Source organism: Pichia membranifaciens, assembly GCF_001661235.1.
Source record: "Pichia membranifaciens NRRL Y-2026 unplaced genomic scaffold PICMEscaffold_6, whole genome shotgun sequence".
Taxonomy (NCBI): Eukaryota; Fungi; Ascomycota; class Pichiomycetes; order Pichiales; family Pichiaceae; genus Pichia; species Pichia membranifaciens.
In genome coordinates, this window is record NW_017566987.1 from 426039 (window position 1) to 452787 (window position 26749).

At 50.9% G+C, this 26749-nt stretch overlaps 10 protein-coding genes and 1 non-coding gene across 11 annotated transcripts; 4 read left to right on the top strand and 7 right to left on the bottom strand.

Annotated features, from left to right (window-relative positions):
- Window positions 1-195: 195 nt before the first annotated feature.
- On the top strand, window positions 196-2000 carry PICMEDRAFT_18142 (hypothetical protein). The gene has a single exon (XM_019161895.1). It carries the CDS (start codon window positions 481-483, stop codon window positions 1771-1773), a length of 1293 nt encoding a protein of 430 aa, XP_019015863.1. The 5' UTR covers window positions 196-480; the 3' UTR covers window positions 1774-2000.
- PICMEDRAFT_74454 (hypothetical protein) lies at window positions 1799-3451 on the bottom strand (the record flags this gene model as incomplete). Its single annotated transcript, XM_019164774.1, has 1 exon — window positions 1799-3451. One exon carries the CDS (start codon window positions 3449-3451, stop codon window positions 1799-1801), a length of 1653 nt encoding a protein of 550 aa, XP_019015864.1.
- A 1641-nt stretch (window positions 3452-5092) lies between these two features.
- Window positions 5093-6295, top strand: PICMEDRAFT_74455 (hypothetical protein; the record flags this gene model as incomplete). The annotated part of the gene is made up of 1 exon (XM_019164775.1): window positions 5093-6295. One exon carries the CDS (start codon window positions 5093-5095, stop codon window positions 6293-6295), a length of 1203 nt encoding a protein of 400 aa, XP_019015865.1.
- A 1709-nt stretch (window positions 6296-8004) lies between these two features.
- Window positions 8005-8078, top strand: PICMEDRAFT_t133. The gene has a single exon. It is a non-coding gene; the product is annotated as a tRNA-Val (tRNA).
- A 1191-nt stretch (window positions 8079-9269) lies between these two features.
- Window positions 9270-10661, bottom strand: PICMEDRAFT_60399 (hypothetical protein; the record flags this gene model as incomplete). The annotated part of the gene is made up of 2 exons (XM_019163434.1): window positions 9270-10431; window positions 10513-10661. 2 exons carry the CDS (start codon window positions 10659-10661, stop codon window positions 9270-9272), a joined length of 1311 nt encoding a protein of 436 aa, XP_019015866.1.
- A 536-nt stretch (window positions 10662-11197) lies between these two features.
- On the bottom strand, window positions 11198-13045 carry PICMEDRAFT_74457 (hypothetical protein; the record flags this gene model as incomplete). Its single annotated transcript, XM_019164776.1, has 1 exon — window positions 11198-13045. One exon carries the CDS (start codon window positions 13043-13045, stop codon window positions 11198-11200), a length of 1848 nt encoding a protein of 615 aa, XP_019015867.1.
- Window positions 13046-13351: 306 nt separating this feature from the next.
- PICMEDRAFT_79402 (hypothetical protein) lies at window positions 13352-17955 on the top strand. The gene is made up of 3 exons (XM_019164969.1): window positions 13352-14648; window positions 14712-14831; window positions 16563-17955. The coding sequence occupies exons 1-3, from the start codon at window positions 13368-13370 to the stop codon at window positions 17652-17654; spliced, it is 2493 nt and encodes an 830-aa protein (XP_019015868.1). The 5' UTR covers window positions 13352-13367; the 3' UTR covers window positions 17655-17955.
- Window positions 17745-18624, bottom strand: PICMEDRAFT_176306 (hypothetical protein). The gene has a single exon (XM_019161673.1). The coding sequence runs from the start codon at window positions 18456-18458 to the stop codon at window positions 17835-17837; it is 624 nt and encodes a 207-aa protein (XP_019015869.1). The 5' UTR covers window positions 18459-18624; the 3' UTR covers window positions 17745-17834.
- Window positions 18625-18789: 165 nt separating this feature from the next.
- On the bottom strand, window positions 18790-20118 carry PICMEDRAFT_13420 (hypothetical protein; the record flags this gene model as incomplete). Its single annotated transcript, XM_019160056.1, has 1 exon — window positions 18790-20118. The coding sequence occupies one exon, from the start codon at window positions 20116-20118 to the stop codon at window positions 18790-18792; it is 1329 nt and encodes a 442-aa protein (XP_019015870.1).
- Window positions 20119-22085: 1967 nt separating this feature from the next.
- PICMEDRAFT_18150 (hypothetical protein) lies at window positions 22086-24105 on the bottom strand. The gene has a single exon (XM_019161896.1). It carries the CDS (start codon window positions 24077-24079, stop codon window positions 22403-22405), a length of 1677 nt encoding a protein of 558 aa, XP_019015871.1. The 5' UTR covers window positions 24080-24105; the 3' UTR covers window positions 22086-22402.
- A 939-nt stretch (window positions 24106-25044) lies between these two features.
- Window positions 25045-26730, bottom strand: PICMEDRAFT_18151 (hypothetical protein). The gene has a single exon (XM_019161897.1). It carries the CDS (start codon window positions 26496-26498, stop codon window positions 25173-25175), a length of 1326 nt encoding a protein of 441 aa, XP_019015872.1. The 5' UTR covers window positions 26499-26730; the 3' UTR covers window positions 25045-25172.
- Between the last annotated feature and the right edge of the window lie 19 nt (window positions 26731-26749).

A 26749-nucleotide genomic window follows, 5' to 3' on the forward strand; every position in this document is an offset into this window, starting at 1 on the left:
TATACATATGACGAGCAATCACTGCATTGCCATGTTCCTACATCTAGCTATCAACACTCGTGCCCGGGGGTGCTCTCTGCATCACAGGCAGCACGGAGCTTCCAGCATCAGTGGTGGAGAAATCCCACTCTTCGTTCTCCTCCATTCCTCCTCTCCTCTTTTCTCTCTCTCTCTCTTTCTCTCTCTCTTTCTATCATTCCCTCTATCCCTTCCTCCTTCTCTTTCTCTTCCTATTCCTCTTCCTCTTCCTCCTATTTCTCTTTCTCTTTACCTCTGTGTTCCTTATACTGTGTATTCCTGTGTACGCACAACGGTATTTCACTACTGACGAGCAGCGCGGAGATCCCTTCCCAGCATCGAGACGGGTTTGATAAGCTTTAGTAATCAATCATCGTTCTATACTTCCCTCTTCTTTTGCAAGTTCAACGTTGGATCATCAACCCATTTTCCATCCTCTGTATCCGTGACTTCTCAAAAAAAATGAAAGACATTTTGTTTGGGTGCAGCAAGCACATCGCTCGATATGCATACCTTCGCCGTGATGTGGAGAACATGGAAAAACTATTGAAACATATTGAGGTCTCCTCTAAGTTGATCGTTTTCAGTAGCAGAAACAAATCGAACCGACTAGAGGCTCTTCTTTACGACAACCAGTTGGCTTTCTTGGATATTCATAGGTTCAGTGTATTTTCTCAACTACTTCAGAAGTGGTTGATATTCAATACTTCGATCGAAAGTGTCGTCAAAGAGAAGGGGAAGTACGACTGGGCAAAAATCGATGCCGAGCTCAAGGAAGTCTCTCTTTTCTGGTTGGGAATGGACGATTTGAATGTCCTTGGCGGCGCTGACACCAAAACTTCCAAGGAAATTACACCATCTGCTGTCTGTCCTGTCCCCGTATACGCCATCGACATCAGTAAATCTGACGTTTTATGCAAGTTTGTGGATTCTCAACTGGTAAACTCGAACTCGGATTACCGGTATTCCGAGGGTATGCCAGAGATCATGCAGATGGAAAACGAATTGGCAACCGTCTACGCGTACTCGAAGACTTTTGTTGATTTCCTATCCAAAAATAACTTTTGTCCTTCCTGTGGGGGGCATGTCATTCCGGTTGAGCTTGGCTCCAGACTCTACTGTTTGGGTGACTCGCCCTACCCGGCTGCTGCTGAGTGCAAAGTGAACCTAAAATCAAACAACGTACAATATCCACGTACAGATCCTTGTGTGATTATCGCTCTCTCCGACGACACCGGTCGTGTGTTACTTGGGAACAATAGTCAAAGGCATCCTACAACCTCGGAATCCATTGTGGATGAAGTTACGGGTAAGAAAGTTGAGTGGAAAAAGAGATTTTTTTCCTGCTTTGCCGGATTCATGGAACCTGGAGAGACTATTGAGCATGCTTGCGTGAGGGAGGTCTATGAAGAAACTGGTCTCATATTGCAAGAGAAGGACATCAGTATCATAGAAAGTCAGCCTTGGCCCTTCCCTGCCAGTTTAATGATTGGCTGTATTGGGACGATCAGCCGAGAAGAGGCAGTTGACTCTAAGATAAATGTCCACTTAGATGACGAGCTGGAACATGTCCAGTGGTTCGATAGGGCCGAGGTGGCAAAAGTGGTCTCCAGAAAAGGTAAGGGTTTCCTTTCACGTACAGAAACTGTTGTAGAAGAGTGGTTCTGCCCACCTAAAGAAAGTGTTGCGGGGAGATTGATTGACCATGTAGTGCAAACCAATAAAGATCCTACTGCCGATAACGGAAAGTTCTAGAATTATTATATAACCTGGCTCATCTCTAGAAATTCACATTTTTCACGACAATCGTGGCATGCGGTTCCTTCTTACGATTACTGACTTCAGGCTCAAAACTACTTGTCATTTCGATACCCTCTACAGCAGAAGAATCGCTGACAGTATCATCTTCATCTTCATCTTCGAGATTACCTTTAGGGCCTTGGTACCAATTTTTGGCATCCAAAACGTACCAAGTTCCGGAAAAGATGAAACTGAAGCCGATGATCAAAACCGTGTAGTTCATATTTTCCTTATTCACCGGCATATAGTTTGGGAAAATAAAAACAATTGAGACGAACAACGTCCAAATACACGCAAAAGCCATTATTGGTTTTGAAAACCGCCCCATGTTGAATGGCCCCATGTTTATGCCTGCCTTTTCCTTTCGAAGAAGGAAAATAAAAATAACCATAACGTATGACCAATCTGTGCAAATTGCGTTTGCAGAAAAAATTGCGTTCATTGCAATGTTAGAGCCTAGGTTGATCAATGCCAAGCATGCATCAATAAAACAGAGTAGCCAAACACATCTTAAGGGCTGGCCAGTTTTCGAGTCTAACTTATACCAGAATTTGGAAAAAGGAAACAAACCATCTCTGGAAAATGACCAGAGTGACCTAGATATGTAGCAGAAAGCAGCTGACCCTGTAAACCAAAGAATTGCAAATGTTAGTGAGATAAAGGCAGTAGAGGCAGCCTTTCCCATTGCATAGTCAAAGATAGCAACAAGTGGTTGATTTGATGGGGATTCTAAGATCATACTGATATCTGGGCCCATGCATAGAACAAGTACAATTACTAGGGCCCATCCTAGAATTGCATTTGCTACCAATGCAGATCCAATTGCAAGTGGAACATAGTAGGCAGCATTATATGCCTCCTCGGATATTCTCGAAGTTGCATCGTAACATGTCATAACCCAAGAAACTTGTAAAAATCCAAACAAAAAGGCCCACCCATCGGCTTTCCATCCAGTAGAGTTGATAACTGTCCCAAATGTGTAGCTTCCCGAGTTTATTTTGGGACATTTTACCAATAAGGTCACAATTAAGGCAATGGTTGTTCCGATATTGACAACACAGTAATATTTTGTGATTTTGGCCAAAATATTGCTAGGAATCGAGTTCATAAGTGCTTGTGAGATCAAAATTAAAATTGTAACTGCAGTCACATGTCCATTTGTAGGAATGTATGTGTATCCACTTCGTAAAGAAATGCACTCTAATAGCAAAGTTGCGGCACCAAAGTCACCAGCAGCTGGACCTGTAATTGCACCTATTATATATAACCATCCGTTAATCCAGCAGAGCAAGGGAACGTGTTCTTTTGGAACCAAATGAGAAATCACATAATACATCCCACCTGAAGTTGGAAAACACGAGGTGATCTCAGCAACGGACCAGCCGATGCACAGGCAGCCAATACATCCGACAAACCAGCACCAAACAATCCCTGCGGGGCCGCCAGACCAAATCGGATACACCAATGTGACGGACATTGTACCCAATAAACCTGAAATTGAAAAGGCAAACGAAAATGATGAAAAGAAGTCATAGTTCCTGCTGAACTCTTGTTTATAGCCAAAGCCCGCTAGCTTGGCTTCATCGGAGTTATTTGGATTTGCTGAGTGAGTGGACTTAACTTCAACAGACATGTTACAGCACTGCTATTCTTACTCTAAATTAGTAAGTCTGACAAAAAGGATGAGGCGAAGTAGTACAGTTACTTTGTAACTAGCTACTACATTTAGAGGCCCCCTTATTTGTTATAAAAAAGAAGCAGATGTGTGCAATAAAGAAGTTGGACTTAGTGCACCATGCGACGGCTGTTGCTACCCGATGATAAAGAATTGAGGTCTCATAAATTGAGTGATTAAGAATTTCTTTTCAGGATGAGATGATACTAACTGTAGCGACCATTAGCCGCTAAGAAAGAATTCAACATGTATCGCATCTTTATGCCTCAATGCGTGCACTTAATCTCCGTTTGTTGTCAGAAGCATTACCGTAACTATTTGTCCCTCATCAAAACCATTTTTCCTCGGAATTTTCCTTATCAGACTGCCATAAGGGTACATTTTACGGGTACAGCCGTGCTGATAATGTTGCTTTCTCGAAAAAACAGCAGGGTTCGACGTCTATTGGATGAGTTATCAACCGAATCACTGGACGGCAAAGGGCTTTCGTGGGCCTCGGCGACCTTCTGTCATATTGCCTCATAGCCTTGGGGTTGGTCTGCGGTGGGATAGCAATCGAATAGGACGCATCAATACCAACCCACGGCCCCACCACTATTCCAGACAACGTAGTCCTTCGTCGCTGGTTGGAATTACGACATTAGGACAAAGTTTTTACCTTTGCTAATGGAGGAACCCACGCACCAATTGCATGTTCATATCCACATCCGTATCGTGTAGAAGGTCTCATCCTTTGAAGCATCTGACACGATAGCCTAAAAAGCAAGCATGCATGCCACGCTTCAAACGAAGCGTATGGGCTACTAAATGTTTTGACCACAGCTTCATCCAACTAACACAAAACTTGGTCTCAGACTGGCATCAATAAACAGGTCCAGCTTATGTTTATTCAGATCCCAAAGACCCTGAAACGGCCCAACGACATGCAACTCCAGAGATACAGTCTGGTCACGTGTGCTGCCTCCTCCACAGTTCGAGACATTTGCCGGGCTCATGTGCAATTGCAAATATGGCCAGGCGCGATGAGATAAGACCACTTGGGCTGTTTGCCCATCGGTCAGCCAGGATTCCCGCGTTCTATTCAACTTTGCTGAGTGCATCGCGGTCGGTGCAAGTGGAAACCAGCAAGCCATCTCTTTAAAATGTGGAGTCTTGGTGAAGTTCTGGCATCGGATGAGCTGTTTCCGCTGTCAAACACCGAAACGGCATGGCATCTGATTCATTTTTCGGCCTTTTGCCGCCTTAGATACCTGGAGCTGCGGGTTACTTCCTTAAAGCAACTGGATTTGACGAGAGATAGTACCTCTGTGATAACCATATGTACACAGGAGGCAATGCTGCTGGTGCGATGCTTAAGGGGGATGAACACTAAGTGCAGTCCACCCCTGGCTAACTGGGCTGAGATAACAATGAAGCCACAGCTATCTCAACTGTGGCGCTGTAGTACGTAATCATATAACTACGGACCGATTTTTGAAGTACGTTTCCACCAAAGACTATATAACAGCCCTTGCCGATCTAAATTTGGTTTAACTCATTACCGTCTTTAATTCTAGATCGCATTGCTACCTTTACAATTGTAGCTATCAATAAGCAAAGATGACGTTGGAGCCAGGACGTACCTATGGTGCCTCAATTAGTTACACAAAGGACGACGATTCGAAAATCGGAGATGTGTTCACAGTCTCCAAGAGCAACAGAGAGGCATTAAAGTTCCCTCGCTGGGCCCCGTCTTGGGACCCAAAAGAGGACCACAAGTTTGAGCACTTGAAGCCCTTTAGGCACATCGACAGAGGTTTGTTCGGAGATCCTACCTTCAAGTCTCTACGTGAAGATAATAAGGATGTCACCTTCAGGAAAGTGTCTCCTAAATTTGGCTTAGAAGTCGATGGGATCCAGTTAAGCACGCTATCAAACAAACAAAAAGACGATTTGGCCTTGTTAGTGGAAACTGCGGGCGTTGTGGCCTTCAGAAACCAGGACTTCAAGTTGCAAGAGTTTGACAAAATAAAGGATTGGGCCAAATATTACGGTCCTTTAGATGTCCATGCGACCTCTGGGGCTCCGATTAACCATCCAGAATTCCATATTGTGTTCAAGAGGAGTGACCCTGACCATCATCTGAAGGTTTTTGAGCAGACACTGAATAACATCTACTGGCACTCGGATGTAAGTTATGAGCCTCAACCACCCGGAGTTACCCTCTTTGCTATGCTAGAAACGGGTTTGGGTGGTGATACTCAATTTCTTGATTCCTTTGAAATCTACGACAGGTTATCACCATTGATGAAGAAGAAGCTAGAGGGCCTTAAAGTACTACATTCCTCCAAAGAGCAAGCAGCACAGAATACTTTCGAAGGTGGGATAGAGAGGAAAAAAGCAGTGGAGTCTATTCACCCATTGGTTAGATACCACCCTGTTTTAAAAAGAAAATTTCTTTACATCAATAGTGTTTTTTCCAAAAGAGTGTTAGGGCTAAAAGCAGAAGAAAGTGAAAACTTGATGTCTTTTCTCAACAAGCATTCAGCGAGCTGCCTCGACGCTCATGTGAGATTGCAGTGGGACGAAAACACTGTGGTTTTGTGGGATAATAGGAGAGTCTTACATACTGGTACTTCTGATTTTAATACCACCGATATAAGACATGCTTTCAGAGTGACCACTATGGCTGAAAGACCATTTGAAAACGAGCAAGAATACGAAAACTGGACTCCTGAGCAGGAAGAGGAAAACATCAAGCTTAAAGATCATTATCTCGGTTTGAGTCCAGCACAGTACTACGAGGAAACTAGTAATAAATAACAAACTGTTTTGTATAAAACATTTGATGCTATTTAGAAGAACACTTACCTTGTATACTTTTTTATCTCCAAGCAAGGGAGCATATATCGTCACTTATGAAAATAAAAACGCCTAAATCGTAGAACAAAAAGATTTGGAAGAGTACTCATTTGAAAAAATAGAGAGTGAACTTTTTAGGATTTGGAGTTTCGCCAAACACAGCACCAAAAGAGTCTGACCCGATGTAAGAAAAACATGCCTACACAGCTAAAACTACCCCGGTGTTAACTTCAGATAAATATTATATAAATGCACTCTCAGGCCAATATTGAAAATCAATTACTATTCTTCAGACAGGCAAAAAACTACAGGCAATATTCGACAAAAATCAAGCTATCTATATGTATTTGTTCAATAAACTATTTTTGTAGGCTTTTTTGGCCGGGCTTTCATCTTCTTTTTGGCTGGGCTTTTACGATCATTACGAAAATGAAAAATGGATGAAGAGTGTAATGTTACTGAAAGCACAGCAATTTTGGACACTGCAAAACTCCGTCAATGCTTGAACTCAGGCTCATTCGACCTCAATTTCTTGGCTTTCTCTGGAATTGCTGCTCCGACGTTGAGTTTTGTTTTGTCTCCACCTCCCTCTGAGTCAGGCTATGAATGTGCTTCTATTTGTTACAGCAGCAAGAGAGACATGTTGAGGGAATTATTTGCTCAGAGTGCATCCATTTAGAATGCAAAACTTTAGATAACGGACCTCAAAAATTTGATACTGAGGTGATCACTTGGCTTGGACTTTCCCATGAATCACTTTTCTCCCATATGGTGATAGTTCAACTATTACAGAAGAGTGTTTTAAGGACAGATATTGCCTGTCTCTTTCGGCGAAAAGATACATTGTTGAAAGATATATTTTGTGAAGAGGGCATAACTGTTGGCAACTTGGACCAATTGAGGTAGTGATAAGAGAGCCGAAGATTCTGCACCTTTATTACAAAGTACAAACTTTTTGTCTTTACACACTCATGACGTCGACTAATCTTTCTTGTTTCAAATTACTTAGATGCCTTGTCATTGTAAAGTTCTTATCTCTTATCTCTTGATCCTCAATGGCTTCGGCATTTTGTCTCAACAAAGACGGGTCATCTGAGATAAGCGTTAATACAGAACAGAGTAGAATGAAATTCAGATAGATTTACTGTTGTAATCTAGCTATTCTGTTATGAATATCCATTGTATATGTTCACTTTTTCTTATTTTTGTTGCTTATTTATATATATATCTAATATAACTGACATACAGACTATTACTCTCAGTCATAAATACAGAGACAAACCTCTTGTATTTATACACTTATACCTTCGGTTAAACTTGCCATTATTCATTTGTGACGGCGGCTAACTTTCCAGTTTTAGATTACTAAGATGCCTTATCATGATAAGACTCTTATCTCTTATCTCTTGATCCTTATTGGCTTCGGCATCTTATCTCAATACTAAGATACCTTATCATGATAAGATTCTTATCTCTTATCCCTCGATCATTATTAGCTTCGGCATCCTATCTCAACATTTACAAACAAGAATTGTTTGCCTTCATTAATTTTTAGTTTCCCGTGGTCATGATGAGCTTTCCTCTTCGAAAGTTTGTCCAGGAGTGAGCCCAGCAATGCTTAGTATTATAAGCTAGACTAATTATAGAACAGTAACAAAAGCACAACAAGTGGTCGGATGGTCTAGTTGGTTATGGCATATGCTTAACACGCATAACGTCCCCAGTTCGATCCTGGGTTCGATCATTTGAAAATAAATTTTTAACACCTCTCTTTTTTGATTACCTCTTTCTCTCGGTTGTCCAAAAGGTAAGCAAATTACGCGCTGTTAAGCCTCTCGGTATGTGCCATGTTGCTTCTTTTCTAAAGATGAGATTTCCTCCGAACTGTTTTGTTCCATTGTCTGTACAAAAAAAGCCTTTACAATTTTTGGGTTTGAGCTTAAAGGCCAAAGAAACTATACATCATGGATACAGCGGCGACTTTTGTGGCCCATCGTCTCTGTTATTTTGTCGACTTCGGCTGAAAGTGATTTGGAAAATTTTGGTCACATAGTTGTAAGATCGAACAAATTTACCCTTTATTCATAAGAAATATACACCTCTCCATTCATTTGAGATTACCACCATTGGGAGGCTAGTATTGATTATATTTTTGTTGACAATTTGGGCTTGCTTTTTGATCTTTTCAAATTTTCAATAATTTGATTAGTCAGTCAAAAATAATTCTGCTGGATAGTGGAACAACATCGTTGTTTATACCACTTATGATGCAAACACGCCGCATTCATTTTTTCCAATTCACTCACGGATGGTGAGAGTTATGCAGTCCATTGCAATTCTATTTTGAATATTGTCCTTGGAATTTGTGGCAAAAACTGAACTTTGACTTCCCACATGTACCTCGGTGGAATTATCCTGATTATTCAGAATAAGTGGCTATTGTATTAGCAACATATAAGGACTGGATACTACGGACAATAGATACTGGATTTTGGGGATTTTTTTCATGCAAAACAAATTATTGAGTGCGATTATGAAAGTCAATCAGTGGGAATAGCGCAATAACGATGTCAAACTTATCAACCCCAGATCAGACTCAACGATGTCAACTCCGATCAGCTCTTCAAAAATAACTAGCAGCTCTAGTATACCTCGTCTTATCAGCACCATTGAAATGCACACCAACGGCGTATTCCTAATTTCTATTATTACAAAAAGTTATTTTTGAATTCTTTTATTTACTTCAGTATAATATTCACTTCCATTTCGATTACATCTTTACCTTTTCCCTTAATTTCAGCATTACTGTATAAAATACAATATTAGTTATCTTATTCATTTTTTTGGTCTATACATCTCATACTATTCTATATACTGAGGGATATACTCTGTGATGACAAAATGTGGTTACGCTGAGAAAATCCAGAATTTCATACTAGCTGTTTCTTTCCTTCCCAAATCTTCTTTTTCTTCGTTCTAATTTGGATATTTCAATGAGATCATCTTCACTTGGCTCGTATATATGCCAGATAGTATAGTGAGGTAATCCTCCGACATGCATTCCCATTCTTTTTGTCATTTTTCCAAAAGCTTCGGTTTCCGCATGATTCATGAAAGTGAAGGCCGGGAAGTTGGAGCCATGTCTAAACACTGACGCCTTGCTGAGGATAGAAACACCACCTACACCGTCCAATTCTACGACCTCATTGGGAGAGCCTTTGGCATCACGAATATAGGCCAAGTGTGCTCTCCATGTAGAATACTCTGCATAACCTTCGACAATGACATCATCTTCGTCCAACGTCTCAGCCAATTTTAGACCGTCTTCGGACTCTATCCAAGAGTTCAAATCATAGGGCTGTTCACGACCGAGAAATGTAGGCAACGGTCTCCAAACGTTTGGAACAATGACGTCGTAACCTCCTGCAAAATTCATCATGAATTCCAAAATGTCGCCAGGGGACATTTCAATGTCAACGTCTCTCCAGTAAACCCAGGAATGGTAAGGTTTCAGCGCAGTAGAGAGAAGCCAGTTTCTGGCTCGTCCCATCAATTTTCGTCTGATACCTTGAATCTTAACGTCATGCCTATCACTGAAGCCTTGACCAATCACCTGTCCAAAATCTTTTTCATAAATTTGGATACTTCTGAAGGGCTTTTCATACTCACTATGGTATGGAGGAGAGTATGCTTTTTTCACCTGCTCGACATAGTCCTGCGGCATATACTTGAGGTATAGGTCGCTCGAGCCAAAAACACCTTTACCTTTGGTCTGCAACTCCTTTGCCTCTAAAATTGGCAACAACTTACCTTCTTGCATGGCTGTTGTGTATTCATACAATGCTTCCAAAGTGTGGTCGCCCTCTGAGCAGTCACTGACCAAAAACGCTATGTCAATAAGGTTGTGGTTGTAGGTAATGTTCATCATGTTACGGAACATCAAAGGCAAGACTTTTTCAGCATTTCTCAACGGAACTAGCAATAGCACGATTTCTTCGTTTTCTTTACCCTTTGGCGTTCCTTCATAGTCGTGTAGGTCGTAGAATTCCACGTTGTCGGGTAGCTCTGCGTCTTGGTTAGGAGGAGTAGCAAGTGCGCTGTTTGCTTCGGATTCTATTGCTTTTAGGTTTTCCAGATCAGCCTTTATTTCTGCACCAATCCCATTCTCCAAGTCTGACTGCAGCTTCGGCACCGCAGTTGTTTCTGACGACTTAGCGCCATCCTTCGCCTGCTTCCTCTCATAGAGCACGTTGACTTCGGTACCAGCGGTGGGGGTCCGAAGAGCGATGAAGAAGACGGCAAAGGCCACACAGAGTGCCAAAAGCATCTTGTAGATCAAAGTCTTGTCATCCTTGGACTTCCCCTTCGTGTTGTACCTGGACGCTTCCCCTATTGTCATAGGGATGTCCGTTCTTTTCTTCTTCCATGTATCTCGCATCATGATTGTACGGTGTCGAACTTCTGCTTACAGGAGAAACTGGTGGTCTGACGAACAACGGGAACAACACCTGCAGAGACAGTGTACTTGGTATTGCTCGGAACGTGTTGTCGATGTTAGCAGATACCGTCTCACAGTATAGGTGGTTTTGAGGCAAAACAAAACTGCATTTTCTTCACAAGGGAGTGTCAGCGTACTCTACGTGTACACCAAGTGGATCTTCCAGAGCCCAGGCAGGATCACCGGACAGTAAACAAACGCCCGAAAGTGGACGATTTGGGTCGATCGGCCCGAAAAAAGTGAAAAAAAGGGGCGAAGAAGGAAAAAAGCGTATACGTCACAGAGGGACGGAGAGGTACAATAATGATAACAAGAGGATATTGATGCGATGTACAAGGGAGGAGGAGCGGTAGACGGAGAGAGCGTCACACCTTGCGTTCGACAAGACCGTGTATTTGCGGCTGGAACCACTCGTCCCGAAGGGTGTCCCAGACGTTGGAGGCGAGGTGTTCGGCCCGGGCGGCAGTGGAGGACCGGGCTTCGATGTACACCTTCAACTTGGGCTCTGTGCCGGAGCCGCGTGCGGTGAACCTGACAAACTCCTCGTGGTCGGCGGCACCGTCTGGGACAACGGTGCATGTAATCATCTGGGACGTTGGGTCGATGTAGAGCTGCGGCTTGTGGTCTGCTGTGCTGGAGTCGTAGCCGACGGTGAGATCGCGCCAGTACGTGACTGTGTAGGTGCCGATCTTGACAGGGTAGGCCCCACCCTGGGGCACGTTTTTGGTCCGGATGATGGTGTTGAAGATGGAGGGCAGGGTTGCAAGGTCGGAGGTGATATAATAGCCGTTGCACTGCTTGAAGTTCCCGTAGAGCGAGTAGAGCTGCTCGAGTTTCTGGGACGGGTCCAGGCCCTGTTTGAGAAGCCGGTTGTACAGCTGGAGGAACACCACAAGCGCAGAGATGCCGTCTTTGTCATGCACGGTGGGGAACATAAACCCGATGGCTTCTTCGTACGCAAAGGGCACGACGTGGCCCTCCCTCTCGAGGTCGATGGCCTTGTTCCCGATCCACTTGAACCCGGTCAAGGTGTCTTCGAAGTGGAATCCGAGTTTCGAAGCAATGGAGCCGATCATCTGAGACGACACCGTGGAGTTCAACATGTACACGTTGCCCACGCCCAGCGACTTGTCGAGGAACTGGGAGTGGATGACGTAGTCTGCAAAGAGAATCCCGATCTCGTTCCCGGACAACTGTTTCCAGCCGTTGTTCTTCTGCCTGAAGGCTGCCGTGAACCTGTCTGCGTCCGGGTCGTTGGCCACAATGAGGTTGTAGCCGCTACCCAGCGTGTCTGCCGTGGAGATCGACATGTCAAGCGCATTTTTCTCTTCCGGGTTCGGGAAACTCACTGTCGGGAAGTCCGGGTCCGGCGTGCACTGCTCCTTCACAGAGACAAAGTTCTCCATGGCCGGAACGAAGTGGTGCACGAGCTCGGACACAAACTTGTGGCCGACCCCGTGCATCGCCGTGTAGACGATCTTGAAGTCCGAGATCGGCTCAGGCTTCAACACGTCCAGGAGATGTGTGCAGTACTCCGCGACTATCTTGTCGTAACTGTACACCAGTCTGTCGGCGTGTGTTTCGAAGATGCGAGCCGTGTCCCAGCGGCCGCCATAATTGAGCCCCGCCACCGGCTCCAAGTTCTGCAGAATCTTCGCCTGGATGTTGCTGTCGTGTGGCGGAATGATCTGGCACCCGTTGGCCCAGTACACCTTGTACCCATTGTCGTCCTTCGGGTTATGCGACGCGGTGACCATCACGCCACCGACTGCCCCGAGCCGGTCCACCGCAAAGGGCACCATAGGCGTCGCACACTCGTCCGGGCCGATGTAGTGCACCGTGAAGCCCTTGAGCAGGAACACAGCAATCGTCAACTCTGCGAACCGCCTCGAGTGGTGACGATGGTCGTGCCCAACCACGACCGCTGCAGCAGCCGACACGCCGTCGTCGCCCCGTATGTACTCTGCAAGCCCCTGCGACGCCTGAAGCACCGTCACATCGTTCATCCGGCTGAACCCGGCCTCCATGCGTGCCCTGAGCCCTGCTGTTCCAAAGACAATCCGGTTCGTGAGCAGCTCATCGAGCCTGCCGTAGTTCGTGTCCATGTCCGCTGCCAGCTGCTCGATCTGGCCCCTGGTATCTGCGTTGACGTCAATTGCCAGCCACTCGGCCACCCGCCGACCCAGCTGTTCCTTCTGTTCCACTGATGCCATTGCTCACTGTGTCTCTTTGTCTTCTTTTGCCCCCGTCCTGGCGCAGAGCCGCCTTCTTGTGTACTCTCTGTCCGAAAACCCTATCTGTGTCAGAACCATAGAGACGGAGAAGGGGAGTTGGGAGGACCCACCTGTGCACCGGGGTGCGGCTCAAGACAAAGAGCAAGCAAAAGAGAATTGCCGTTTTGGGAACTGTAATTGGATGCAGTGCACACAGCTGGAGAGTCTGAAACAGACTAGAGGCAGAGCTGGAAAGAAGAACAGAAGGGCTCGTACGGGGCCTTAGGCAGTTAGGATACAGGCGAGAGGGAGCAAGACACAGATGGTGGGTACGCACGACGAAACAGAGATGCTGGGGTCGTCGCCGATGAAGAAGCGGCGGGGCCGTCCTTCGTTGAAGAAACACCAGTCTGGAGGAGTGATTGGCGAGTCGACAATGCCGATCGCACTCAACACATTGAACCAGCAGAGTGCACACGAGTTGAGCGAGGCGACGGTGAAGCAGGGGTTCTGCTCGACGCCGGTGATGCGTTTGAGCCCCTCGAAGGACAGCCGGCTCGGCGGCGGCGGCGGCGGCGGCAGCGGGAAGACGGCGTCAAAGACGAAGTCGGTGCTCTACGAGATCAACAACAGCGCCGGCATGGCGGGTGGCGGCGGCAAGACGCCGAGGAAGGCGTACAGCGAGCCGTTTTTTGTGAACTCGACGGTGGCGGTAGCCACCCCGCAGAAGGCCTCCAAGACCAGCACGACAGACCCGTCGACGCTGTCATCGTCGTCGCCGCTGAGCAGCAACCTGCTCACCAGCGACCCGGTCCACCAGTCGTCGTCGCCGCTGCAGACATCTCCACTTCCGTCGGAGTACGGCTTCGGCAAGAGCAACTTCAGTGGCAAGAGCCACCTCACGAGCAACCCGCACAGCGGCAACGTGAAGACCGCAAGCGGTCCGGAGGAGAAGGCCACGTTCAGCGTGCAGTCGTCGCCGTTCTACAACAGCTCGTCGAAGCACTACGAAGACCAGATCTTCAAGTACATCAACTCGTCGCCGATCTCCACGGCGCACACCCCCAGAAGGCGGGGCTTCGACCAGAACATGAGCCTTGACAGCGTGATGAGGCTGCAGAGGAGCACACACGGCCGCGTGGGCAAGTACTCGGCGCAGGCGACGCCCCAGTCGTCTCCGCAGAGGCCCCACAGGCAGCAGCAGCAGCAGCAGCAGCAGTACAGATACAGATTGAGCTACCGCTACAAGCTCACGCTCGACATCGACGACTACGGCAAGGCGAAGATCTACGCCCGGGTGCTCGAAAACAACCTCTTCAGCCCGCCCGCGTCCCGCCACCAGTACGACTCCTACCAGCGACCCGTGTCCTCGTGCGGGGCGCTCGAGGAGTGTGCCACGAACCCGTACAGCGGCCTAGCCTCGGACTCGGACTCGGACTCGGACATGGACAACTTCGAGCCCAGCCGCTACGAGCAGTACCTCAACGAGCAGCGGCGGTACAACGAGCAGCGCCAGCAGATCATTCGCAACAGCATGAAGAGCGACCCGTACATGACGGACTACTACACGCCCATCGAGTACATCAGTGCGGGAAACTCGCCCGTGCAGCGTGCGAGAAGCTCCCGGCCGCAGACGAGCCACGGCCGCCACCTACTGCACAGCCAGCCTGGCGGCTTCGAGGACTACATCAACCAGGAGTACGAGCGGGTCAAGACCGTCAACATGACCTATGTGGTGAGCAGCAACACCCACGCTGCGGCCAAGGGGCTCTCTGCCGGGATCGACGTCGACGCGACGGCGGCCGGGCCACCAGGCTCCGGCGTCCCCGGCTTCGCGGTGTACGACCAGCCTGCGGTGCGGGACGAGATGAGCCGCTTGAGCCAGTTCAGGCGGGGCGACAGGGCTGCCACGGCTACGAGTCTCAACAAGATATGCGAGTCGAGGGAGAGTGTTGGCAGCAGCCGCAACGGCGGCAGCAACGATGCGATGGCGGCCTTGCGACACGCAGTGCTCAGCTGCGACGGATTTGCTAGATAAGCCCGACGCGGGCGGCTGGTCGGCGCCCGGGAAAAAGGCCCAGACCCCACGCCACGGCATGTGTAACTAAATAGGTGAATAGATGGATAGACAGACACAGACACACGAAAGCAAATGGCGCCAGACGGCCCCAGGCATCGTGGCCCCATGTCCTGTGCTCCACGGCGTGGCGTGCTTGCCAGGACAATAACAGCTGGCGACAGCCCCGGTTCAGACAATGCTGCTTCACCACACAGGAGCCCCTCACCCCTCATCTGCCGAGACCGCTGCGGATTATCTGGGGCAGAAACCAGAGAGAAGCCGGCGCGCAGGTGGCCCAATCGGGCGTGTTCCCGGCCGCCGGTGTGCGGGGCCGTGTCTGCCGCCGCCTGCCGTTTCTTTGACGCCCGTGGCCCCGTGGCAGAGCGGGGGCGTGGTCCCGCTCTCCCCACACCTTGGCCTGGCACGACGTGGCCGACGTACTAACGGTGACGACGACTGTGCCAGAGACACACGCCACGGACAAAGCCTGCCGCCACGCTGTCGCCAGGCCTGGCGGCAACTCCTCTGACACACCACTAGCCGCGGCCCGATGCGTTCGGCCACTCCTCCCCCCCCTGTTTGGGTATTGCCCGATGCGGCCAGCCCAGGCCGTGACTGCCCCGCGGGGCCGTGCCCGATTCCGCCCCGCTAGTTCTGCGGCAACGGCCGCGTGTCCCACGCCGCAGGCCGCAGAAATGTTCTCTGCAGCACGGCCTGCGGGCCCTGCGGGCCACGATCTGCGGGCTGTGTCTTTAGCTCGTGGTCAGTGCGGCCTGCGGCGGGATGCGATCGGCACGCTCGCAGCGAAGACCCGGCTCGCGGCTCGGGGCGGCAGCTGCTGCCGCTTTAGCTTGCTTGCACTCGCACTCCCGCACGCTCTGGTGCCTTCCACACCCGCGAAAACAGTATTTGTGACTACTCGCTGCGGGTCACTATTGTGCTCTGCAGCGCTGCCGTGCTGCATTGTTGCTTGTTGCTGTCTTTTTCTGTTTGGTGGCTATTTTTGATTATTAGCGATCATTTGTTGCCTGTGGGCCCCCCCATTTTCTAATTATTCTGTATTTACTAGTGGTGGCTAAAACGCTATCGCGATTTTAATGCAATGTGCAATGTCGGTCCAGATCGGGCTCCCTGCCCGGCCCGTATTTATTATCTAAGCTTCGTCCCCATGGCCCCCCTTCTCCTCCCACTCCGTCAACGCAACCGCATGCACCGGACCGGCCCTGGCTTCTTTTCCCTGCCCCCCACTAGTCCCATTTCTTTCCCGTTTCTCGTTTCTTGTATTTTAGTCCCGCTGGCGCCGCCTTCAGATCAGAAATCAGCAGTAGTGCCAGCAGTAGAGAGCCCGATCCCCGCCCCGGTACACAGAAAGCCCGATACACAGCGCCTCTGCACGCAACACCCCTAGAGATACCCCCGACCATACCGCACCGCACACCGCACCGCACACCGCACCAGCAACAGCAACAGCACCAGCAACACCCCCGGCCTGCGATGAAACCCACAGAAGACGACGAGACCCAGTGTCTGAACCTCGCACACCAGTTCCTAGACACAAACTTCATCGAGTCGACGAGATGCGACAACTTCAACATCCTCCCCGTGATCAGCACAAACCCCTCGTTCGAGTCGTTTGTGCGCTCGGACCCGCCGCTGGCCGTCGACTACTTCTCCTACGACCTCACGTCGAAGCAGTACCACAGCTGCTGGAAGAACATCTCCAACAACCAGTTCATGAAGCCGTACGAGTTGTCGAACGTGGACAACATCACCCGCTTGCGCACCGTGCAGCAGACGGACGACTTGATGATGTTCTTGCCCACGACAAGCCAGGCGAGGTTGGAGAACGCGTGCTGGAGAGCGTGGTACAAGAAGCTCCGCAGCTTGCAGGAGTTGGACCCGACCGAGATCAACTGGTTCAAGGAGAACGACGTGACGGTCTTGTACGGCCCGCTCATCGACGACGCGGACGACGCCGCCGAGAAGAAGAGGCAGAAGAACCTCCAGCAGCAGCAAGTGAAGGGCTCCGCCCGAATATTCGACTACGACGGCGACTGCAAGATGGCCGAGGCCTGGAACTCGGACTACTCCTCGTCCACGAGCGAGAACGAGAACGAGAACGACAACGACAGCGACAGTGACAGCTTGCTGCTACAGAAACACTACAGTCTTGAGTCCGCAGGCACGTCGATCTCAAGCCTGTCCAACAGCAAGGCGGCCCCAAAGACCGCCGCCCCCATCGCCGCTGTCGCCGCAGAGACCGCCTCTGCTGCACACGCAGACATGACCCCCCCTCCTCCTCTGCCGGCGTCCTCCGCGTCCTCCACGTCCTCCACGTCCTCGTTCATTGTCTCATCGGGCTCGCAGACGTCCTTGTCCAACACAGACCTACCGGACCTGTCTCCCCCAGCCCTGGCTCTCAACGGCAAGCAGTTGAAGTCCATCTTGAAGAAGCGCAGGAACCTCTACGCAGCCAAGACCGAGTGCAAGGGCACCAAGAAAAGAATAAGCTTCAGCCAAGAGTTGAGCAGTGTTCGCTTCATTGTGTGAGCACAGACCCACGGTTGGCCTTCCGTCTTGTGCTCCTACCATCGCTTTTCCTCTTACGCTTTTTTTGTTTCTTCTTCCCTCCTCGCCCCCTGCAACTTGCTCCTCGTTTTTTCGTTTCATTTCGTTTCTTTTATTTTCCCCTTGTCCTTCCCCCTGTACGGTTTACGTTTTTTTCCTTCTTCATGTTTCGGCCCCACTGCTCTCGGGACCACGGCTCGGTCCCCCGCACTTCCTAATGCACGACCTCCTTATACACTCTAGTCTAATTAATATACACTTGTACACACTATCCACCCACTCCTCTCTACCTCTTCTTTCTATCCTTCCGTTCTTCCCTTCTCCCTCCCTAGCAGCAGATATCGGCGTGGGCTCAGCCGCGCCTCCCTGCCTCCTGTAGCGGCTTTCCGACGCGCCGACGCGCCGACGTCCCGACCACGGGCCGAACCGCTGACTAAGCCGCTGCCTCCGCCGCCCGGGCCGCGGCCCAGCATCAACGGACCAATCGCCTGCGGCTATTCGACGGCGGCAGCGCCCGTCCGCTGCGGCAGCCCCTGCGCAGGGCCGCCGCTTTACACCGCATTGCAGCCGCCTTTTTTTTTTCTTTCCTTCTCTGTTATACACTATTTTCCTTTGCGCGGCGCGCCTGGCGCTGACGTCGTCGTGTCCCGCTGCCGCTCGGATCCCACGATCGTAGACGATCGCCATGTCTGCAGCAGGTAGAGGGAATTGCAAGTGCAACGCTGCGACGAGACCCGCAGGCAGAAGGCGGGCACAAACACAACGAAAATTCCACGCTGTGCACATGGTGGGGGGACGGCAGTGCTGGTGCTCTGGGTGGCATTTGGGAACATTAGAGCTGCATGCAGCATACTGTTAGTTGCTGCCGGAAGAGCGGACGATCCTATCCGCGGCAACAGCACGGTGCGGAGGGATGTTCGTTGTGCTAACAGCAGGGCAAACAGGGACATACTTTAGGGACCATTCGTAAAACCGATGGAAGGCAGGTGCGGGTGTTGTCAACTAAAATACAGAAATCGTAAAAGGCTCCTTTCGTCAGCGCAGACAGCCTTGCCGGAACTTTGTTTAAATTTACATATGCATCGCTCTCGTGCACTATAACAAACCCATAGACGGTTCATGGCTCGATCTTGTAGTCGACAACCCCTCGTAGCACCTTGATCACGCCGTACACCTCGTGGTACACCTCGTCGTGCGACATGTGGGGCTGGTTCTTCGATTTGTTCTTGCGCTCGCTGCCTGGCACAGGCCATCTGCACTTGATGTTCAACCGCCTGCACTCCGAACACACAGGCTTGGACTCGCAGCACCGCTTCTTTCTCTGGCGACAGGTCAAACAGCCGCCTCGAGATCGCTTGTTGCGGCTGCGGTTGCCGCTCGCCTCCCTCTTTTCTGGGTTCCTGCTCTCGTCGTCTCTGCCGTCAGAGTCGTCGTCGTCGTCGCTTTCGTTACCGCTGCCCGTGAGCTTCTTCTTGCGGCTGCCGCTGCTGTCACCGTTCTCGTGCTCAGCGTCCACCTTCACGAGTGCCCCCGTCCGTAGGCCCTCGCGGCCCTCCTCCCGGGTCTTGGGGACATATGTCTTCGAGCTCATCTCGTAGTATAGTTCCCGACTCTCGTCGCCGGTGTTGCTGCTCCCGCTAACGTGGTCTCCGTACCCCTCGCTGTCCTCGTCGGCGAGCCCTCGCAGCCGGCTCGTCTCACGGTAGTTCACACCGGCACCGCCTATTTGGTTATCGTACGCTGGCGGCGTTAATGGGTATTGTCCTTGCTGTGAATGGAGTGTCTGAGGAGTTGGCGGATACGCCACACTCCCCTTGCTGACACCGATTGTGATGCCGTTGCTGTTGTAGCCACTGGAGCGGTTGGTATTGTTCTGTTGGTAAAGCTGTGGCGACAGCGGAGACTTGGTCTGCGTGTTCGAGGTTATGCCTCCGCTGGGAATACGTGAATCGAAGCCATCCTTCTCGCCGTAGCTCAACTGACTGGCAAGTCCAACGTTATTCGAAGGAGGGAAGTGCTGGCGTGTGTAGTTGGCTGCTGACACAGGTATCCCGACTCCGACGCCGACGCCGGTGCCAAGGTTCATGCCGCCCGATACAGGGTAACCCTGGTTGCTGTATCCCATTGGGACGCCCATGACGCCCATGCTTCTATTGTTCATACTGTTCATGCTATTCATGCTGTTCATGCCACCCATGCTAGGCACTTTTGACATGCTCATATTCATGTTCATGTTGGGAAGGGGCGCAGGAGGCATGTTCATGTTTGGGTAGTTGTGGTAGTTCTGGTTCATGTCCGCCATGCTGTTCCCTGTGGAAAAGGCGGTGGAGTTGCTGTTGCTGTTGCTGTTGCTGTTGTTGTTGTTGTTGTTGTTGTTGTTGTTTTGGCTGTTGTTGGCAGTATTTTCTTGACTGCCGTAGGATGTGTGTCTATACAAAGAGGCCATTACTTGCTGAGGCGGCCGAGTTTTTTCTTCGGTGTCGACAGTGATGAAGTCAGAGGTTGTGTTTCCCTTCTACCGTGCACCCATGTGTATGTCGACGGCAGTTCTGGTATCGACCTTGAGATTTCTGCAAGTGAAAAAGAAAAAGTATGCTGACCTAGTGGGTAAACTTTTCTTCTACGCGTGTGAATATAGAAAAGTTTTTTTCTTTGATAGCTATCGAACTATCCGGCTCACTCTCTGGAGAAGCGTTGCGAGTACTCAGAAATTGTTGCGGTTCAGATCCTGCGAAAGACGCAGGGGGGTAGGCGAGAATTGGGGTGGACAGAGACAGACAGCAAGTAAACAAGAGGTAGGGACAAATCCGACACACAGAATGCAGAGCGGGCACCTAGCTGGCGGGCAGACAGCAAGCGGAAGTGAATGATTATTTATAACAGCCCGTCTACTCCCTGGACAGGGAGGCCCAAGGAACAATGTGCCTCGACGAGGAGCTGCATATCTCACTCATCCACACAAGACAATACCTTCCCGGAACCCTGTCTGCATGAAGCACGCATACGAGCCAGCGGAACAACAGTGAAGGCAAGGAAGAAAAACGCAATCTGGCCTGGCGGGAGCGAGACAGAGAGAAAAAAAAGGCGCCTTGGAGACGCAAAGCTTAACCGGGGGATAGCGTCGTTCCATGCAGGCATATAGCCACCGCTGCACCTTGGAAACTTCACTACAATTCAGGCTGCAGCATACGTTACCCTGGGCTCGCCTCCGGATGCCGCGACGTCTGCCTGCTGACGCAGCAGGCTAGTCAGCAACGGAATTCTAGAACGCCTGCAGCCGCACAAGCCGGGCCGCAATATCCTCGGCGCAAGGCACTAGCCGCAGGCAGATATGCTGCAGCATGGGCTAAGTGAAGCTACGGTCGGACACTCATTAGCCGCACGGAAGCAGAACCAGCAAGCCGGGTGTGCGGGCATGCAGGCCGGCCCGCCTGCAGAACGCCTTCTGGCCGAAAGCTGAATACGCAATCGCAGATACCAAGGGCGGGCCGCAGGCGCCAGCGGCATGCGACGGAAAAAGATTTTTCCCAAGGCGTCCTGAGGCCCTGCACAGAGCCCCATCCCCGCAATTCACCCCTTCCCGAACACGGTTTCCGCGGCAGCACGGAACAAGCTAGCGTATATCGCATGCCGTCTTCGTCCATGAGGAGGCACACTCTCCTGTACGGCCCTCTAATCCAACATTTCCCGCTCGCACCAGAGCCGCCGCAATTAGGTCCGCGACCGCCACTTAGTGCGCCATGCGCCGCAAATTACGCTTTTGCACCGCCTGCAGTGGTCCCGAGGAATCCCTCGCGCAGCTGGATATTGTATTTGCTGGCCCCGCACGCCTGCCCGAGCACATACACACAAGCTACTAATGCACAGAAACACCGGATTGCCCGCGCTGCCGCTTTGCTTCGCCAGTGCCAAACTCAAACCGGCGACAAAGAAAAGGAAAAGAAAGGCGAGCGAGCGAGCGGGCACAGGAGGCTGAGGCGAGAGGAGTCGGTGGGAGGGGGAGTAGAAAAAGATAGGGCGGGGCAGGGCAGACAACGACTGCAAACGTGCTTTAGGGCTTTCTGGCCAACGTCGTCATGTGTAATGGATGTGTGGTGTTGCATCCATCACAGGGCCTTCCATACGTCGAATATTTATATCGTCTATGCTGCTGTGTGGATACGTAATCCGGGCCGACAGCATTACGAAGAAATCCCGCAGATCCCCCCCCAGCGCACAGAACGTTGTGCTTAATAAGCCACCTCGTGTGGGCGGGGATGCATGGCCGAGGATCTAGGCACATGTGTGGGGCAGCCTGCTTGATAGCCATTCTTAGGTCTCACCTTTGTCTCCTCGTATATTCCTCGTCTTATTCAGAGGGGAAGGGCGACAAACAAAGCAGGGCACGATTGCTCCTAGTGCTGCCTGCACAGAGCACGATTGCTCCTTGTGCTGCCTACCTGCACATAGCACGATTGCTCTTAGTGCTGGCTAGCTGGATCCAGATTGCCGCCCGTGTCGGGTTTTATTGCCGGGTCACGCAATTCTGTTGGGCATCGCAAAAGAAACATGTAGCAGATCGAGATCTCGAGAATCACATTATCTTTTTGTATTGTATATTGGAGAAAGTAGGGAAATTATACATGGCGTTACTTAAGCCAAAGAGGGTAAGTTCAACAGAAAGAGAGAAAGAAGTAAAAAGTACGTTATTATCGTTGTAGTTGTCGTAACGAGGGAAAAAGGGTTGCGTCTTAAACCTGTTCGTCAACAGAGACGTTTTCCATGTGGTCGACATTTGACTTCTCCTTCAAGAAGTCGTCAGAGTGTTCAACACGGTGTGGCTTCCACTTGTAGGAGGTCAATGGGCTGGTTTCGGCCAGCATGTCGTCGACTTCTTCCAAGGTCAAGCCTCTGGTCTCTGGAACAAGGAAAATGGCGTAGATTAAACAGCAGCCACACAAGGACCCCCAGATGAAAAAGACCTTGGCACCAAGGTTACCCTTGTCGCTACCAACCATGTATGGGGTGATGACGGAGATGATACAGTTCCACAGCCAGTTGGAAGAAGTTGACAAAGCAACACCTCTGGATCTGATTGGCAATGGGAAGATTTCACCAATGACAATCCACGCACCTGGCCCCCAGGTGGATGCAAAGAAGAAGATGTAGATGCAGATGAAAGCAATCATGGCACTGACAGTCTTAGGGTTCCCACCGTCGACGGTACCGGCAATCGCAACAATGAATTCACAGACAACCATACCGACGGCTCCGTAGATCAAAAGGACTCTTCTTCCCATTTTTTCGACAGTGTAGAAGGACAATGGGGTGGAACCGACGTTGACCAAGGTGGTGATGATGGAGATCAAGAACTCGTTTTTGATGGTACCCAACTCTTGGAAGAAGGTGGTACCGAAGTAGAAGATGAAGTTGATACCGGTCCATTGCTGCATCATTTGTAGAGAGGTACCCAAGATGGTTCTTCTGAGGTTGGAGGATTGGTCTCTGAGACTACCGGTGAAACAGGAGGTCCAGGATTGAAAGTAGGTTTGGGTTGGGATCAAGGCGGCTTCTCTTTCGTGGTTTTCGATGATCTCGGCGATTTCGTCTTGAACATATGAGGAGTCTTCTGGTTGTTGTCTCAAGATAGCCAACACTCTGATCGCCTGGTCTGGCTTGCCCTTCTTGATGTAGAATCTTGGGGACTCAGGTAGGAAAAACAAACCGGTCATGAGGATGATGGCCCACAACATCTGGATAGCAATGGGGATTCTGTAGGAGCCCGAGTCGGTTCTTTCCTTGGTACCGTAGTCGACACAGGAGGCAATCAACAACCCGAGGGTGACACAGAACTGGTAGCCGGCGACAGTGGAGCCTCTGACCTTCTTTGGAGCGATTTCAGACATGTAGAGGATGATTGTTGCGGAAACACCTCCGACACCAAAACCTGCAATGATTCTTCCGACTGTCAAGAGAGCGATGCTGGAGGAGGCCGTTTGGAGAATGACACCGATGATGAACACCGCACAGCTGATGATGACGGTGGTACGTCTTCCGACAAAGTCGGCCATGTCACCGGCAATCAAGGCCCCGAAAAAGGTACCGGCAGACAAGATCGACGTGATCAAGGACTTCTGCCACGACTCCAAGGCAAAGCTGTCTGTGCCATCGTTGATCTTGCCTGTGAACTGGTGCACAAAGTACTCCATTCCCATGACACCGGAAATGTATCCCGAGTCGTAACCGAAGAAGATACCACCGAACGACGCGAAACCACAGATGAACCACGTCTTCCATGTCAAAGGAGCCTCCTCTCTCTCGTGGTACTCCTCGTACTCTTGCTCGATTTTGTCTACAGACTCGTCTTGGAACGAGCCGTCAAGGGTGGCGGACGAGCCGTCGCCTTTCTTTTTAAGTAGGTCTAACATGATGCGTGTGTTGTTGTTGTTTTGTGATGAGAGATAGGAGAGAAAGAAACGAAGGAGAAAGAAAATACAAAGCAGAGGAAAAAATACAAAGCACCAGACACCCAGCACAGACACATCCATCCACAGCGGCGGCATCCCGGCCTTTTATAACAAACCCGGCCCTTGGTTCTCCACTACCCCATAAATTTATCCTGCGGGTTTCTCCACACTTCCCCGCCATTTCTCCAGGTTTTTCCCCCGCGTGCCTGTTGGTCACAAGTTTTTCCAGTGATTGGATAAATTGGAGAAACGCCGACTGCCAGCGTGTTTTTCCACCGCCGCAGATCCGGCCTCAACCCTGCCGGCGTGCCGTGCGGCGGGCAAAAAAAATCCGGCCACTGGCGCGTGGCTGGCCCTGCGGCGCTGGAAAAACTACGTGAATAAGCCAGCCGCGGGGGGACGGGAGCGGGGCAACGGGAGGGGGCTTCTTTCCCCAGATGGATCCGCGTGTCTGCGGGGACACCAGAGGCTATGGCCTGCACTGGCGGGGTCCGGAAAAACACTACACCGTTGCCGTCACGAGATGTCTGCGGAGAGTGTTGCCCCGTCCTGCCCCGTCCCTTGGGAGGCACCTCCAGGGCGTGCCCGTCCGGCCTCTGTGCGTCTTGCACCCAACGTCCATTTATCCGCTGTCGCACACGGCGGCTGCGTCGCAATAGAAACCCTGCCCCGCAGTGGCAGCGGCGGCAGCAACGGCGTGTGCTGCCGCAGGTAAACAAACAGCAGGAGCAGCAGGGCCGTGGCCCCGGCCACGGGAGGGCTCACTCGCAGCGAAATGCCGATCCCCCGGGTTCCCCACGCGGATAAACTGCTCCGGGAGCCGCACAAGAACGCGGGGAAGGTGTCCCGGGCAGTAATTCCGGGTCTGCTTCCGTTGTCCCGGGCAGATTTTTCCGGGACAACGGAAGCAGAAGGAGAGAGGACCGACGCGACGGCGAGAAGATGGAAAAGGCCTTTTCTTGCGGTTTGTTTGCTATATAGAAGTATACTGGGTGCTAAAAGTACAAAGGTGTAAGGATGTGTAGGTGCCAGCGGGAGGGCTAGGCAGCTGCCGCTACATGATGAGGCAGGCCTTGCTGTTCGGGTCGATGACATGCTGCTCCTCCAAGATCTCTCTGCTGTTCTCAAGCTCCTTCTCACGGACCTCCTTCGGGAAGTACATCTTCATGTAGTTCATCTGGGCGACGTCGAGGTCGTCGGTGGTCAAGGCAAGCAAGCACTGGTTCCGGCACAAGGGACACTTGTCCTCGTGCTTGCGCCTGAGCTTGACCAAGCAGCGGATGCAGAAGAGGTGTCCGCAGCGGAGGCGGATGGGCTTGAAGGCGATCGAGCAGCAGATGGGACACAAGTAGTCGTCGATCTGCGGCACGATGGTCAACAGCTTCGAGGAGATGACGAGACAGATGTCGGTGGCGATCGAGCCGTTCAAGATGTTCATCTCGTTGCTGCTGATGATCAACTCGGGGAAGATGTCCTTGGACGAGAGCTGGGTCTGCTTGTCGAACTTCTTCAAGATCTTCGTCACCGCCAGCGAGTTGAACGTCTGGTAGTTGGAGATCTTCATGATCTGGAAGTTGAGGCTCTTGAACTCGCCAAACGCCAGCACCGACTCCTTCTGATGGAACTTGTGCAGCACCCGCGAGTCCTCCACCATCTGGAGAAACTTGAGGTACCGCTCCTTGCTCTGGCCGATGTCCACCGAGCCCGCCTTCTTCTCCGCCGTGCTGAAGAAGATCTCGCACTCGATGTAGTACTGGAAAACCTCCCGCCACACGTACAGGTCCGTCTTCTTCATCTTCGGCACCGTCGCGTACGACACCTCGTGCGCAATCGCCTCCACGTTGTTGGCGATCTCCGCCTCCTGCTCCGTCCGGAACCGGTTGAGGTCCTCGATCTCGTCGTACAACACCTGGAAGAACTTCGTGTCCTCCAGAAGCGAGATCTTCAACTCGTAGAACGGGCCCGAGTCGTCAAACGGGTTCACCGCAGACAGCACCGACGCCGCCGACGACGCAGCCACCGACTGCACGTCCTCCACGTCCAATGCGGGCGCCGTGCTGTCTCGACCTCCGGCATTCAACTCCCGCAGCTTCAGCGGCACAATCTCGTAGTTATAGTCCAGGCTCGAAAGCCGGTCCATGATGAGCGTCTTTTCGAGAGGCGAGATCTTCACCTGCAAATGCGGGTGGATCTCCGACTTCACCATCTCCAAGTCGTAATGAAACACCACGTCCTCCTTGCTGATGCCGATCGACTCGAGCTCCGCCACAACCTTGTTGATTCTCTTCTTGAGCTTCTTGTATTGGATGGCCCGCTCCTTCCACTCCTCAGGCATCTGCTCCTCCGCAAGCACTTGCTGGAATACTTTGGCAAACTTCATCCTAGGGTTATTGTGAAGGGGGGCGCTTGTTGTCGTCTTTTCTTCTCTATTCTATTCCGACAAATGTCTATCCCTGATAGTGGTTTCCTGCCCTTTCCTCCTCTTCCTCACAGCGTGTTCGATCAAATGGTGCGTGATGACTTCTCCACTCGACTCGGCACTCCTCCCGGCTTATTCCTGTGTTTCCTCTCCCTCCCTCTCCCATGCACAATCGTCCACGCCAGACGTTCTGGCTTGGCAATCCATCTAAT

Bases quoted from the DNA above. Each gene is read 5' to 3' on its own strand.
- PICMEDRAFT_18142 (XM_019161895.1), top strand. From the start codon at position 481: ATGAAAGACATTTTGTTTGGGTGCAGCAAGCACATCGCTCGATATGCA.
- PICMEDRAFT_79402 (XM_019164969.1), top strand. From the start codon at position 13,368: ATGGTGGGTACGCACGACGAAACAGAGATGCTGGGGTCGTCGCCGATG. The intron at 14,649-14,711 runs GTGCAGCGTGCG...CTGCACAGCCAG, and splicing joins TCAGTGCGGGAAACTCGCCC to CCTGGCGGCTTCGAGGACTA. The intron at 14,832-16,562 runs GTCGACGCGACG...ACACCGCACCAG, and splicing joins GGCTCTCTGCCGGGATCGAC to CAACAGCAACAGCACCAGCA.
- PICMEDRAFT_176306 (XM_019161673.1), bottom strand. From the start codon at position 18,458: ATGTGCACAGCGTGGAATTTTCGTTGTGTTTGTGCCCGCCTTCTGCCT.
- PICMEDRAFT_18150 (XM_019161896.1), bottom strand. From the start codon at position 24,079: ATGTTAGACCTACTTAAAAAGAAAGGCGACGGCTCGTCCGCCACCCTT.
- PICMEDRAFT_18151 (XM_019161897.1), bottom strand. From the start codon at position 26,498: ATGAAGTTTGCCAAAGTATTCCAGCAAGTGCTTGCGGAGGAGCAGATG.